The sequence below is a fragment of the Channa argus genome, chromosome 19, assembly GCF_033026475.1.
Source record: "Channa argus isolate prfri chromosome 19, Channa argus male v1.0, whole genome shotgun sequence".
NCBI lineage: Eukaryota > Metazoa > Chordata > Actinopteri > Anabantiformes > Channidae > Channa > Channa argus.
Genome location: NC_090215.1, coordinates 8,610,345 through 8,626,618, shown reverse-complemented (window position 1 = coordinate 8,626,618; position 16,274 = coordinate 8,610,345). Strand labels below are relative to the sequence as shown.

Sequence of the window (16,274 nt, the reverse complement as noted above, 5' to 3'; positions counted from 1 at the left end):
TTTCTTTGATTTGGTCAAATCCAGATGTAATCTGTCCCATTTCTGTAGATATGAGAGCTATATCGTTTCCCTTCTTTCTTAGTAATCTTTGAAGTGATATTCTGATGCAATCAAGGATAAAGTAGGTCCCTCTTAATTAATTCCATTTCTGAAAAGCTGAAACGTATGAATAAATGATCATGTCTCACATTTGAGTTAGCATCGAAATGAGCTACAATGTGTGAACCCTAAATGAACCTCGAGTGAGGAAACTTGGTCAAAGCAGCTCTGTCACACCAAAATATCTTCTCTCAGGAGTTCTGATAACACAAAACTGGAAAGGAAGTGTACTTTCTGTTAGGCTGCTGTTGGTGAATATCTTACACAAAATACTTAGGTTACGTTTACACAAAACGTCTATCAGCTATCATTGTTAGACATCCCAATATGGCCACAGTGAGGGGGAGCTCTTTTTCTTTGGTTTGTTTCTAGGGGACCAGTAAGCAGTCAGCAAGCTTTCCAGCACAACACCTATTATCTCGTAAATATTTATTTAATTTGTATTTATTTTAACATTATAATATAAAATATACATGTTTTTAGTAAACCTAAGCAGTTCTCTTATTTAATGGTCATAATGATGTGAACCAGCCTTTATAGTGCGATCAATATAATGTGACTTAATATCAGTAAAACCTAATCCTAGCCACACTTCTGTGTATTTAAGAATGTCTTTTATCTTAAAACCACAGATTCCAGAGCAGGGAGGATGACACATTTTTACCAGTCTCTCTGTTTTTCCATTCAGTCTAATAAGGCATGACACAGGATGAGAGGTCTGCCACATTGTGAGAGAAATATATACAACCGTGGAAAGTCAGGGAAATTGTGTGTGCTGTAATGGGCTGTTTCAACTAGCTGATAGAGACTCGTACCATCTAAGCCCGCGCTGGCTGGTTTATTGGGCTAACGTAAGCTGACAGAACACCTGGTTGCAGATGCTTGCGCAAAGATGGATTACATGCACTAACACCTGGTGCACACTGTGTATGTGTGTGTGCCAAAAGGGGAAAAAAAAAAAGAAACAGCAGACACCTCTGGGGAAGATGCTTCTGTTTCATTTCAAAACACCACCTGAGCCCTAATCCCTTAGTGCAGGGTGTTTATTCATTATGGGATGCTCAAATACTTAGTGATACATGATATGAAGTACAGTGGGACTAGGTTGAACTTTGTAAAAACATACTTCAAATGTAAAAACTATTAGAGCGGTATCACCTCTTTTTTTTTATGTGGCAAACGTTCGAATGAGTCTCAAGACAGATTTTGTCGAGTCACTTCACATGTCCTTCAAATAAAGTCACACTGTTAGGGCATTTTTCAAGATAGTCTAAATCTTTATTTATTACGACAACACCACCTAATACCTAAGTCCACTCAATGACTAAAGATTTGTACAATTTGAACAAATTACTCACGAAAAACAAAAATAAAACTCTTTCAAACTCAATTAAGTTAACACAGGAAATCATTCCTTCTGGCAAGATACATTTCTTTCTTTCTTTCCTGGAAACCTGAACATTAGTGTTGCAACAAATAACACTTGAGTTTAAGGGGATGGGTGATTAAGGGAAAAGGTGAATGTGTGTCCGCATGTGTTGATATGTTTCATTTCCAGGGGAACCGCCAATTTGAATTTCAGGAGATGTTGCAGGTTTGTGATATGCAGCGAGTCATTTCGGCACATATCCTAGCAAGCAGAATTAGGTCTATTGCATTTCCCTTGTATACTGATAAAACGTCACTAATGACAGATTTGTTCGATTCTACACCTTTCTATGGAATGTAATGTGGATGTTTTTAGCTTAACCTTACAGCTCAGAGTCACACACCTTTAAACTGCCTCTGTGCAGCTCTTAGTTCAAATCATAATTAACTAGACTGTGATCTTCAGGCTAATAACGACGCCATCACCAAGCATCCTGCAGCTGCTTCACAGTAAACGGCTTTCTTTAGATCTCACTGTGTTTCGGTTGCATATTCCTTCCAGTTGATTCTGATGTGTAGCATAAAAGGTAAAACGTAAGTGAGTCAAATGAGACAAGGAAAATCTTGAAATCCAAGCAAAGAGGCACTGCTTGGTGCACGCTGAGTTTGCATTAAAATGAGTTAACATTGCCAGGAGAACAGATAAGAGAACAGTAAGACTCCTCTGTGTTAAATAAAAGTAAGAACAGTGACAGGAGGAGACTGTAGCAAATGCTAAAAGGATTTTTGCCACAGCCCAAAAGTAATATGAGCTTCTGTTATAGCTGTAGTTTGCTTTCTTGAGGCAATGACATCCATTACTATGGAGACATTTTCATTTTTTTGGTACATATAATCAAAGATTTGAATTTGGGGCCAGTCATTCATTAAATCACAGATTGTAATAGGCATTTCTGGTGGAGACATATGGGGAAGGGTTCAGTGGAATGCATTTTAAAGCTGCTGGCAACCTTAGTGTTTGGGTTAATAATTTGTTCATTCTGTCATGTTCCAGGCTAATTTAACTGTCTCTGGTCCATATCGTATCTGCGCAAGTTGGCATCAGTCACATCTAAGTGACTCTTGCAAGTTTGAAGCTGCTTTTCTATGTGCGTTGTGGTTTGTCTTGAAAATGGAAAACAGGTGTCCACTTCATGACTGGTTCTAGGTAGAAAATTAGGGCTTAGACTCGTCGCTATGAGGTGATTGGATTGGCCTGATTGATTGGCTGCTGCGATTGGCTGGTTGCAGTGAAACCAAATTGGTCAGTACGTGGAGAGTTCCCCCACAGACCCAGATCTGAGACAAGGTTTCTGATGTTTAATACTAGGAAGGTAGCCATTTTAGAAGATCCTCTACCCATTTATACCATTTTAAGACTATACAACTGCCAAAGCAATCCTTCCTTAGGAGAGAACCCAAAAGTGCAGGACCAAAAGCACAGCACTAATGCAGCAAGGGTGTAAAGAGTAGGACTTCTACAATGGCTGTATTGGCATTAGGTGTCTGTTGCTGACAAATTACTTGTTACATGTAACACAACAGGCTAACAAAAATTACAGATTATTCAGAAGAGATCTGTGCCTGGTGGGGAAACATCTTCATTTTGCATGCTCAGTTGGGAAGGCCGGCTGGTGGAGTGAGCATAGCCACTGTAGCCTGCTGCCTGGCTCACTTGCGGGGCTGGTGAATGTGCTGGTTGATGTGCTGAGCGGGGGGCAGCTTGGGGACACAAGGCTGGGGCTTCTGGTGGGCCACTTGAGCAGCTGCTGGGGTGAAGTCCTTATCACCCTAAACAGAATAAAAGTCAGTCAACAGGTCATCAAGGCACAAGAGTGAACTGAATTCACCCTGCTGCACAAAAAGCTTTCAAAGGAGATAGTTCATCTACAGTGTGAAAAACAGGGTGAAATTACTGTTGAACCTACATTTTTAAAGTTGACACATCAGGCTAAGAGCGACGGCAACAGCTGTTCTGTTCTAATAGAGTTCTTTATTCTGGACAGCCAAAATAAATGTTACACAACATGAACATCATGGTCAAACTACCTAAAAAAAACAAGTTCAGCTTGTATTTGTCAGCTAAAAAAAAAAAAGAAAAACAAAAATCAAAATTGAAACGGAAGCGTTCATTGACCAACCCACTCTAAGCTTTGCTAAATCTTCCCTGTTACAAACGTACAACTTCACCAACAGGCAGGAAATCCATCATCCATTGAAATAACAGTAATGTGGCTGTTACCAGTACGAAGCTCTTAGCAAAGACAAGACTGCACACACAGCAAGAGTTATCCAACTACTGCCACATATTTCCTCCGGATAATCACAGTAAGAGGATGGAAATCTCCAAAGTGAATGAAGGGTGCTGTACTGAGCTCTCATCTGTTCCTGCTCATCTACTATGCAATCTGCATCTGTTTGTCTAAGACAAATGCCCACAGATAACCTGACTTTTAAACTGAAACAAAGGAGGAACTCGACCATTTATAAAGAAATGTAGAATTTAACCGGATACTTTATTTATTTATAACTTTACCTGCCCCTTCCTGAGTGCGTTCACTTGCCTTTGTTATACCCATTGCATTATTCCCTGGTCTTTACTGGTTCATGTCATGACTGTTTTTTTCATGACGTTCATTTAAATGTGTTTTCATGCTGCACCTCTCTCTTGCCTACTTTATACCGATCCCATTTAGGAGAAAATCTTGTGTTCAAATAGATGAATAAAATGTCGAACTGTCGCACTGCATGCTCACATCTTTGGGTGTGAAAAAGAGGTTTTACATACTGTAAAGCACAGAAGGGGTGGGTGGTGAACTCAGTTAAAGCTGGAAAACTAGTTGCTTCAGACAATATTTACACATTAAAGACACATTACAAATGTTTCTTCTCCCGCAGAAATATATTAATCAAACACAAATTTCCTTTATATTCTGATTTCTTATGGCGTCCACATATAGATGGATAAAGTTCTATAACCAATTTAATCAACACACACATATGGCTACAGACATTGTATGTCACTCTGACCCTTTCACTGAACTTTACTTATTCACCTCCATCCTCTTTGTATGAGTGTGTATTGGTTTTGTACCATATGGGTGGCTATGCAGTACTTTTCCTCCATTTGAGGGAGTGTGTGTGTGTGTGTGTGTGTGTTATTTTGTGTGAGTGTGTTGGCAAGCACAAAACATTTAGTGTGTTTGTGTGTTTCTTTCATTTAAAGCCAATTCCACAGCAAACTGCATAGGATGTGGATGGATTTGACCTTCAATTTCCCTTCTACACTCTTCCGAAGCCCAAAGTGTTTCTCTCCTCCATCTCTGTCCTACTGAAGCAGAAGTAAGACAACAGCTTAGCTGTAGTACTGCAATACACTACAAGCAGAAGTCGTGCTATTTGGCAATTTATTTTTTCTTGTGCGATTGAATTCTCTATCCAGTGTGATCCAGATGCTACTTTTATAAATGCACTTCCTCCTTAAAATGCAAAGCTATAAATGCTTTGAAATTTGTAACACGTTTTTGCATGGAGAAAGCACTGTGAATTCTGTCCCCCCCATCACTTTAACTGAAATCACGCAGGGAGGGAGAAGGCAGGAGGAGACATTTCATTTTACTTATGTGGAGCTGACTATTACTGAACTTAAAAATTAATTAATATTTAAATAAAAACAGGTTAATATACAAGTGATCCTAGAAATTGGATTAATTAAAATATTTCTTGGGTTCATGTGGCTTAAAAAAATAAGTGCTTAATTCTTTTTGTTTGTACTAAAACATTGTGGACCTATGAGTTTCAAAAAAGACATGTTTCAAAGCTGTAAAACTACTGTACTAACTAAAATCATTTGTTTTCATGCATTTACAAACAAATGTGCCTTTTGTTTTGGCAGTTTTTTTCTGTAAATGTATTTTAAAGCAGAACTTCCTGACTCATAAAAAAATGTTCAAGTCACTGTTGGTGCACAATGCAAAAATGCATCAACACATTATTTTTCTTCTATGTTCAGGTAAAGTATGACGTCTTGCTCCCAAATGAAGGCAATTATCTGTATTTTCAGGATATTTTCTGATCCTGTTGAGGTAGAGAGAATGAGCTCTGAACCAAAAGAAAAAACTCAGGTCATGTGAATAAAAATGCTTATTATGGCATCTACTTGTAATGCTTTTAGCTTTACAGTTTTCGGTTCCAGTACTCTAGCTTTAGATGCCCACACTGTTATAAGTTATTTTTGTTACTTTCAGCATTTCAGACAACCACTCTGCCTTTCAAAGAGAAGATAAAAGCAGAAAATAGACAACCAGGAAATATCTTACTTTTTAAGTTTAAAAAATCCCAGCGGGCCAAAAGCTCCACAAACCGGCATGCTTGAAGCATTTCAGATCCTAAACGGTTTTTCTGAGGCTTTGTGCAGTGCTAGCCTCCAGGTCTGATGGCAGTGATAGGGGCGAATGGGAAGGCTAGAGGAGGATAGGGGGGATAATTGGGATACCTGCCATCTTCTTGATATCTCTGCAAATCTTCAGCAAACAATCTGCCTAGTCTGACACTCATGCACACACTCCCACACACCCCCCCACACGGTAGGGAACAGAGCTATCCAAAGAGTCAAGAGCATTTTTTCTTTAACACATGCAGCTGTAAATCCATCACTTCAGAGGATATTACACTGATGTACTCACTTCCTGGAGACCTACAATATTAAAATCATTATCACTACCTACTTGCTCACTCACATCACTCACACACACACACAATGCTATGCAGCTGGGAACAACTAAGTTGGGATTCAGTGTCTTGCTCAACAATTTGCACTTTGACATGTGACCAGAGGAGCCGGGGATTGAACCAACAACTGTGAGATTGGTGGACAACCGCTCTACCTTCCTGCGCCACAGTCGCCCCTCTTTAAGTTCACCTTGAATGTTGATAAGCTGCTTTATCGTAAGTTTGCTTTTCCTCTCCCAAAGTAAAGTTTTCAGGCTGTGACAGGGTAAACAAATGTGTGCTCCCACAAGGTGGATACTACTATGTGTTATGAGATTAAAGTTTATTTAAAGTAAATTTTCTGTACATAACAAATGAACATGCATGTTATTAAATGTATTTTAGGAGTATGATGCTTATATGGCATATAATATATAATATATATGGCATGTGTTCGTATTTTTCCCAACCTAATATTTAGGCTGTGATAAGAAAATATTGTGACAAATCCAAACATATGGACAAAATAAACTGCAAGTACCCGACAAACAGCCACAACATTAAAACCACCTGGTGGTGTTAATGTGGTAATTGCATTCTGGGGGGTGTGTGCCCACCAAGTGCACATGCTTACCTCTGTTCATCATAACATTAAAGCGACCAGGTGGTGTTATGATTTATGGCTAAGATAATGTACATTTATATTTACATTTAGTCATTTAGCAGACGCTTTTATCCAAAGCGACTTACAAGTGAGGTACAAGGCAAGCAAAAAATCTAAGTCAATGTGTGCATAACACATTTATATATCAACATGGTCATTTTAAAATCAGTCTTCTCGCTGAGCTCTGCCTTCCTTTCCCACTTTCCTCTTGTTTTATCTGAGCACTGAGCCTCTACTTTTCCCTGTAGAGCTCGTGTCCCAGTTGTAAATTACCTTATAATGCTTATTTCAACCCTGCTGGTGGTCTGTAATTGTGTGTGTGTGTGTGTGTGTGTGTGTGTGTGTGTGTGTGTGTGTGTGTGTGTGTGTGTGTGTGTGTGTGTGTGTTTACCTTTGTAACCACTCCAGACACAATCACAGGAGCCTTTGGTGGACTAAAAGGAGAAAACAGATAATGAGAGTGAAATAATACATAAAGGATACAAATTATCCAAGTACCTAACAATATGCACTACAGTAAGCAGGATGTGTGTGCCTGTGTGCAATTTAATCATTTACCATCAGCGTAGCAATATATGTACTAGAACCACATTTACAAAAGTTTACTTATTTGGCTACATCAAGTCCTGCACACAAGGCAGTGCAAAGGCACAGACAGGCAGACACACACACACACACACACACACACACACACACACACACACACACACACACACACACTCTCTGTATAGACCCGCCAACAGCTTAAATAGCTCCCATTCATCCTGGCCAAACACTGGGTCTCACTGCTCCTGGACGGAAAGCATGAGAAGAGCAGAGTGGGGGACAGAGGGGGGTGGAAGAAAGCTGGAGGTATGACAGGAAAAGTGAGCAACAGAGGAGGACGGTGATAAAGAAAGTGTCTGGGAAGGAGGAGGACAGGACAAAAAGAAGTGAGACTGGGGTAAAGACAGGTGTGAGAAGATTGGGGGGGACCTGTACCTGTAAAGTAATAATAGATGGTTGGAGGAGCTCTCACTCAGATAAAGAAAAAGGGGAGGAAGAACGAAGGCAGAGAAAAAGATGGAGGAGGAGGAATGTGGGACCTGAGGTAACTATCGACCTTGACATGACAAACGAGCGCCATCTAATTTTACAGCACGGTCACCCACCGGCTAAAGTGAACAGTTGTGTGGGACACCTTCAAATTTCTACTAGAAGGCATTAGCTTACTTTTACAGCCCAAATATTATGGAAAGAACAGAAGTTTCTCACATTCACTACAAACTGCAACCTGAGCAGCCAGAATTACTTTATTGATTACAAAACATTTTAAACATCTGCTACTTACGTTTCGGTATTTTATGACCTATGCACATTTTTTTTTTTTAATTCACAAAAGTTATGGATTCTCAAAACATCTGGCTAACCTCCACCTCTGCAATCAACATCTTGGCATTCAATAGCCTTCTGCTACTTCACTTAATGAGAATATCTGCATTAACCATTGCCAATAAATTATTGCTGCAATATGTTGAATTTCACTGATTATTTCTTGCTAGCTGCTTGTCAAAATGTCAGGTTGAGAGGTTCTCTAGGCTATTAGCAATTAAATTAAATATAGCGTATAAGAACTGCAAGTGTTCCTCATTCAAATTAATGCTCTGCTACTGTAGCAGTGATGTGCTCTTTCTGTAACAGCCTACATATGGCTCAGAAATAAAGTTTTCAACATTTTAACATTGTCTGAGGAGCTTTCTGTGCAGATTCTCAGTCATCCAGGTCATGGGTATCCCAAAAGTTTTCTTCAGTGGCAACTGAACAGAACTTTTGAACAAAAGGAGAATCAATGTGCATATGGAGATGAAGAAAACTTATTAAAAAAATAGCAACTGTGAACGTGCTAAAAGTAGATTCATTAGACGTGTTTATGTGCAAGACCCTGTCGGCTAAACTTTCATCTTGAAGACATCTGGGGGAATGCCATGCTGCAAAGCAGAAGCATCTGCTTTTATTACAGAAATGGTTAGTGCTTGTCCACAAAAAATAAAGAAGAATCCCACAATTTTTACTGGAATAACTTGAAATTGACAAATTAATGAAAGGCAAACATAAAAAAAAAAAAAAAGAAACAGAAATACAAATGTTGCTTTGATTTCTGATTTAACTGCATGTTTTAATTAACATAAATAACTGGCCCAAATAGTTTTGTTAGAAAAGATCATTATTAACTGGATTATGGTGATAATTCTGTAATTAGCGACACACAATTTTTCAATCGTGTAATTAGTCATTTAGCCTATTTTAAGTGGACAAAGGTGTTCACTCTGCTATTTGGCCTTTGTTGTATTAATTAAAATATTCTGTCAAATTAAAATAAATAAAAAATAAATCAAAATCAGAATTTGTTATTTAATTTCTTTTATTTGTTTTTTTGTCTAATTACTTCCTTATAGTTGCTTTTACTGCACTGTTTTACTGAACAGTTGGTTTCTTTATTCGTGACGAACAATTTTGTACAGATCTGCACATAACAGTACAGACTGAAAAATGACATTCTATAACTATAAACTAGCCCCATATTCTCAATATTTATTTATGCTTATGTTTTAAACCATGCGCACATATGTACAGTATGCATTCAAATACTGACACGGCGTGGCCTGGAATCCACCACAAACTGGGCTTTTACATATGTCTACACTGTGAATACAATCTGAAAATAAAAATTCTGAAGTATGAAAAAGACTCTCATCAAGCAAGAAAGAAAAACAAGTCAGTATTATATGTGAAGTGTGCTGATGTCAACCGTCACCTGTTGTTACCAGGGTTGACCAGACAGACGAGACACATCGAGACAGACAGGAGTAAGGGGTGTAAGACAGACCGCTAACAATACCTTTGATTAAGTCAAACAGAAAGCAAAAGGAAAGTGGAACCTTTTCACCTGACTTTGCCAAAACACACACACAAAAACGGTTTTACTGAAGTTTCATAATAAGTGGACAGACATTCAGTTTAACACTGCTACAAAATTGCATACCTTGATCAAGATATCACACAAAAGACAAACACAAGATTAGTCATAGGCCTATGCTGCAAATGTGACAGATTTTCCACCTATTTTATCTCAAAGGAAAAGAGAACCCCTGAGAACAGCAGACAGAATGGAACCTGAAGTGACAAAGACCTCTACTGTCCTTTGGTGTAACTGGGAGGGGGACGGCTGTTTACAGAGACAAAGGGAGCCTGCAGGAGGCGGTAGAGAGCTGTCAGGAATCTTTAAGACGAGTCACTCTATATCAGGAGAGGAGTACAGTTAGATGAGAGAAAATAAGAAGGAGATGGGTAAAAGACAGAGACATGAAGAATATAAAATTTGACTAATAACTAAAAGAGTGAAATGAGTATGAACGGATTGTTATGGCAGTGGCCCCTCGGTTTTTAGTGTGAAACGACTGCTGCCACAGCCCCACCCATCTCTTTCTGCTTCAGCAGAGCAGGAAGTTTGTTGCCGTGGGCGAGGTGGTGGTTGCCATAGAAACTGATGCCTGTTGCCCGACTCCCCTCCTCCTCCTCTCCCCTCTTCCTTCTCTCTTTCTTTCCTCTCAACTTTTCACCCTGAGCTGTCAGCTTACTGCCCATTGCACTACAGTTCCTATGTGCAGTGATTCACTGAAGCTTGCACACACAGCACCACCCGCTCTTCTTTGGAGGTTCTGGAACATATCCACCTCTCACCAAATTATGTAGGAGAAGATGTTGATGTGACAGTGCAGTCGACGAGAGACCTACCAACACCTTGCCTGTAGTTTTTAGACACTAATCTTTCAATCTCATCCAAATGACGCATGAGCAGTTTATAAACCACATATTCACTTTAATAATAAGCAACCTGTTGAGTGATGAAACAACCATATGTTCATCTGTTTAGCTCCTTTGACGTGTCTCCCTCTCTCTCCTGCGACTGCTTTGCCAACTGTGGCTTATGGGCATATTCCTGCCTTTCTTACCGGTATCTCATCCTTAGCCACCCCGTTCCTTCTTCCATCACCCTTACTGAGTAATACCTTTACTCTTACCTATCTTCATATCACCATAGCATCCATAATAATCTACTCCCTCTCCTCCTCACCATGATCCCTACCACCCATTTCTCCCCTCTTTGCCTCATCTGTCCATCTTGGTTAGATTGGGTATGGCAGGTGGTCCCCTGACTACAACGCTTCACTGGCTGCTACTAATGTGAAATTTACCCAGTAGCCACCTGCTAGATGTCTGTCAGCATAACGCAGAGAGAGACAGAGCCTCTGTCTGCCTTTTCCCTCTCTGTATGTAAGACACAGAGAGGGAGTTACTCTGCATCTCTTTGTGGATGCACTGACAGTCACTTTTGGTTGAAGATACATTTTGACAAGACGGCAAACGCTGCATTTACACAAATTTGAAATTATTTTCCTCTGGGATTAAATTTTTAAAAAATTATTTTCACAATCCAAACAATGAGTCTTTTTCTTTGACTGGAACCTTAAAGAAGACATTTGGAAAAAGAAGCTCTCAGGCAGCAAGTATCAAACCCTGCATAGCTCTGGTGAGACAAGTAGCCAGTTTACACAAGTCAAATTAGCCCACAAATAAAGTGGGACATTTAACTTGCTCCTCTCTACCAGGTCAACTTATTAAGACATGAATCCTGTCGTTCCAATTGACAGAATGTATTTTCTTTTTAATATTTGTTTGGTAGAGTCATGCTCTATAACTTATCCTAATGTAGAGAGGTGCTGTCAAGGCCTCCCGTGACACTGACTCGCAGTGGACTGGAAGCACAGTGGAGATTTTCTCTTTAAAAGGTTAGAAAACTGAGCGAGGCTCAATCTTCTAACCTGTGCATGTATCCATGAGACACCATAGGCCTTGGCACCGAGTCAGCATTAAATGCCCTCGGTGGAATGATTTTATGTCTTATGCTACAGCTAACTTGATTCCCAAAAGCTGTATAGTGTAGTTTTGAGCACAAATTACAATGCAAGCAATACAGAAAAAAGTAGGTAGGCGCTTTTTATGAAATCTCATCATAGATTCACAAAGCTTCTGCCATTTGGATAACTTCCAAAAACAACATAGTGCATCACAGCTTGAGCGTATGGGGGCTGCAATAAAACCACCAGGTGCTTTTAATGGTGTGGTTGATCGATGCATTTCATTCAGATTTCAAAGGATTAATTTAACTATAACTTGATCAATGCAATCATTTTCAAACAGAGATTACAAAAAAGTTTTTGGTTCCAGCTTCTTAAATGTGAATATTTGCTGCTTTCCTGTTTTTTATGTGTGTGTTTATTATAGCTGTAAACTGCATACGTTTATGTTTGGACTACTGATTGGATAAAAGAAGATAGTTAAGATGTCACTGTGACAACTTCTTGGAAAATAAAGAAACTGTAAGTTGCTAAGTATGACTGCATATCCTCTGAAGCAACATCATAAAATGAGGAAGATCCATATTGAAAAGGATGAAATGGTCGTCACACCACCTTAGCCAGTGTTTTATACATTTGAAATGAACAACAGTTTTCAACATTTCTCTCATAGTCTAGAGTGTTCTGTTTCTCAAGCAACCTACTCAACCACACTTTACTTTAATGCATCATCTAATATTGCAGCTTATCTTGGCACAAAGGAAAGATGAGCCAGTGGAAATGACTTATTGTCACTGACAGGATTGATACTAGTCCCACACAAGCTGCAATTCCACGCTGCACCAAGCACGGTTATTGAGGAACATGCAAAATATAATACACCTTCACGTGTGTGTGTAAGCGAAAGCTTGCATGCATAAAGTACATGCACAGAAAATTTCTTGACAGTTGGCAATGTTCTTGAACCCTGTTTGCTGCTTGTCAAGTCTCATTTATCACATCTCATTATCACACACACACACACACACACACACACACACACACACACACACACACACACACACACACACACACACACACACACACACACACACACACACACACACACACACACACACACACACACACACACACACACACACACACACACACACACACACACACACACACACACACACACACACACACACACACACACACACACACACACAGATATGTGGTGTGAATAGGCCACCTGTACCGATACGCTCATAGCTGATGCGTCCTCATGAATATTGTATAGACATATCTGGGCATAAAGGCAGGTGCACGCATGCGCACGCAAACACAAACACACACACACGTCTTACTATAGTGGTGAGAACACTCGTTTATATAATCTATTGCCTAGACCCGTACCCAAAACTTAAGCATCATAACTAACCCCGCCCATAAATCCTAACAATCAAACAGCCCCTGTGAAGTAGTGAGGACCGGCCAAAATGACACTAACACACACACATACACACAGAACACCTTGCATCACCTCCATCACAGAACGCAGTGACCCCCAGCACAAGCAACACATTGGAGCAGCAAAAGCCGAGCATGCTAATATGAAAACAGAGCAATTATCGTGGCATAGAAATAGACCCAGCATGATGTAAAACATGCAGACCAAGGCTGCTTATAGCAAACAATAGTGACTGCTGAATGGGCTGTTCAAGTTAATGCTGTAATTATACAGTAATTATGTTGTTTACTGAATTAGTTGGCAACAGTACACAACAAGTCTGCTGCAAAACTGCCTACAGTAAAGCCTCACAGGAAAGGGAAAGCAGCTAAATTGCTTAGTTGGCAATCGGCTGGGTGTGTGTTTGTGTGTGTGGGCATGATTATGAACTTACAAATAGCCACAAAGTTGTACATTGCACAGACGGTCTCTAAATCTAACTGTTGTGTATTTAGTTGGGTCCTATAAATAGACTGTAGTGAGTGCAGAACTAGTTCCAATTCTGCAGTGAATGCATGCAGCTGGATGTGTGTGTCTTAAGTCTGTGTGTGCAGACAGATGATGTGACAATGGGCCCATGGGCACAGGCATTTCAACCTTATCACAAAGCATTAACATATTCTCAATTTGTGATACACAAAAGGATCACAAATGATGCAACTATGTTCTTTCAGGTCATTTTGTCCTGCTTTGTGGTTGTTTTGCATCTCTTTGGAGTTATTGTGCCTTTCTTTGTGGTCATTTTGTGATTCTTTGCAGTAGCTTTGGGTTCAGTTGTAGTTGTTTAGTCTTTTCTGTGAGTGTCTTTGTAGTCACCTGATGGACTGACTACCAAGGAATGTTAACAGTCACTTTAGAATCTTGTAGTGTATTAGGGAGGAATGCAAGCATGCACAGAGTGTGTCTCTATGTTATTTTCTAAATGCAAAGAGATAAAATGATAAGACTGCAACAGAGTCAATGTTAGTCAAATAGAGAAATGGCAAACTGAACAACAGGATTTGAAACAGAGGCTTTGTGCACAGTAAACCGTCTCGGTAATCCCTCTATACCTCTCACTGACGTACTCCTCGTCATCTTTCTGTGGAGGTTCCGGGGCAGCAGTTGGTTGGTGCTTCTGCACTATCCTCATACCTCCCGCCTTTACTGCAGCACACACAGAGAGGTACACACACACACACATATGCAGACTATTTAACAAAGTCAGTAATTCAAGATTTAATAAATGAGTTTAGTAAAAAAATTAGATTTTAAAACAGAAAATAACAAAATTCAGCAAAACACAAGTATAAAAACAAGACTGTGCTACATGCTCGTGTTTACCTTAGAGAGTATAATAATTTTTATTTGTTTTACTTTGACATAATAGTCACACCTAAAGTGGCACAGCAGGTTAGAATAGTGACTAAAGCATGTCCCTAAACTGAAGGTTACTGGTGTGTTGGCAGGCAGGCATCCTGCCCAGTAGTGTTCTTGTGCAAGACCATGAATTCTGCAGACTATCATTTTGCATATGACCTTGACCTCTGGCCTTTACTATAGGGAGGTTGTTTATAACCTAGATATAGTAATTCCAGTGTTTTCCAGAGCTTCACACACCTACGTTAACATATCTCATAGGTTTGTTAAAGACATGCATCATGTATGTTCTGTGGAACTGCCACTAATCACAAGGGGTGCGAGGGGCAATCAGTTGTTAAGGCCCAGTGCCAGCCACACTGCTCATGTCCACGTACACCTTGTTCATTTTCTCCAGCCCACATCCACAAGCCTGGGGCCTGTGACTTCCACGTCACCGCTATCCAGCAACTATTAGCTGCAACACTGAGCAAATTCTGTATGTTGAATCACGATTGCTACCAAACGCTAACAGGTCACCTGACTTATTGATATAGCAAGTTCTTACACCAATCAGGAAGTAGGGAAATGAGCGAAATGAATAAATATGGCAGGCTACTAACGCTATAAGAAATCTCTGTCGCTACGATACAGTGAAAGGCGCTGCGTCTTCCAATTTAGTGACTGCATATGTTCGTGATCATCATGTGAAGTTTTTTTTGAAACCCTACAGAAACAAAGGCCTCCCTCAGGTTTATAGGGAGCTTTCAAAACCAGCACAAGAGCCCATGGAGCTTTACCTGCAGGGAGATGACCTCCTTTGGTTTCGACGTTCTCCTTTGGCGGCGATGACATGTCGGCTCCGGTAAATTGAGCAGCAAGGAGGAACCAGAGCGTCTAACGAACAAATTCTTCCTCTACTGGGTCTGAAATTGTGGACTTCACTTCAGTCTGAATCGTCAACGTGGCTTTTCCTGAGCATTGTTTGGAAACGAAACGTAATGACGTAATGTCGTAAGGAGCGCGATGACGTTGTCGTAAGCAGGGAGGGTACTTGTGTACTGTTGGAAATATGACTGGGTTAAAAATACTTGGATGTTTTTCAACTTTAACAATATTATTATATTTAGTATGTAATATATCAATATATATAATATTATTTAAAAAAAACTGAATAAAGCGAAATAATGTATGTTGCACAGAGCAGCCAGAAAACAAATGCCAAACATATTGATTTGAAGTTTTTATTAAGCACTTTAAACACAGGACATACTAATATTATTTGTAACTTATTATCTCATTATATTTAGGCTAGTATAAATTGTCTTAAGTTAAGAGTTACCCAAATGTATATATTATATATGTCTTGCATTATTTTAAACTTCACTCCATTTATTTGATACTTTTTGGTATCTGATGCAATATATGTATATATATATATATATATATATATACACACGTGTGTGTGTGTGTGTGTGTGTGTGTTTGTGTGTGTGTGCATGTGAGACACTGATGTTATATTCGTTGATGTAAAATTGATCATTTTGCTTAAAGGGGTGAACTTATTTTAAGTACCATCTTGTCTTTAGGTCTTTTATTTGTAAGAGAGTAAAACAACTGATCTGAGTATTTTTTCCAATACTGGACCTATTTGTGTAAATAATCC

The 16,274-nt window shown here is 39.5% G+C and overlaps 1 protein-coding gene across 1 annotated transcript; it reads right to left on the bottom strand.

Annotated features, from left to right (window-relative positions):
• Positions 1–1,355: 1,355 nt before the first annotated feature.
• dap (death-associated protein) lies at positions 1,356–15,612 on the bottom strand. The gene is made up of 4 exons (XM_067486360.1): positions 15,409–15,612; positions 14,323–14,416; positions 7,272–7,314; positions 1,356–3,297 (listed from the first exon to the last, which is right to left on the bottom strand). Exons 1-4 carry the CDS (start codon positions 15,461–15,463, stop codon positions 3,178–3,180), a joined length of 312 nt encoding a protein of 103 aa, XP_067342461.1. The 5' UTR covers positions 15,464–15,612; the 3' UTR covers positions 1,356–3,177.
• Between the last annotated feature and the right edge of the window lie 662 nt (positions 15,613–16,274).

Coding starts and splice junctions, on each gene's coding strand:
- dap (XM_067486360.1), bottom strand. CDS start 15,463: ATGTCATCGCCGCCAAAGGAGAACGTCGAAACCAAAGGAGGTCATCTC. Junction 14,417..15,408: donor AGGAGGTCATCTCCCTGCAG/GTAAAGCTCCAT, acceptor TGTGTGCTGCAG/TAAAGGCGGGAGGTATGAGG. Junction 3,298..7,271: donor TGTCTGGAGTGGTTACAAAG/GTAAACACACAC, acceptor TATTCTGTTTAG/GGTGATAAGGACTTCACCCC.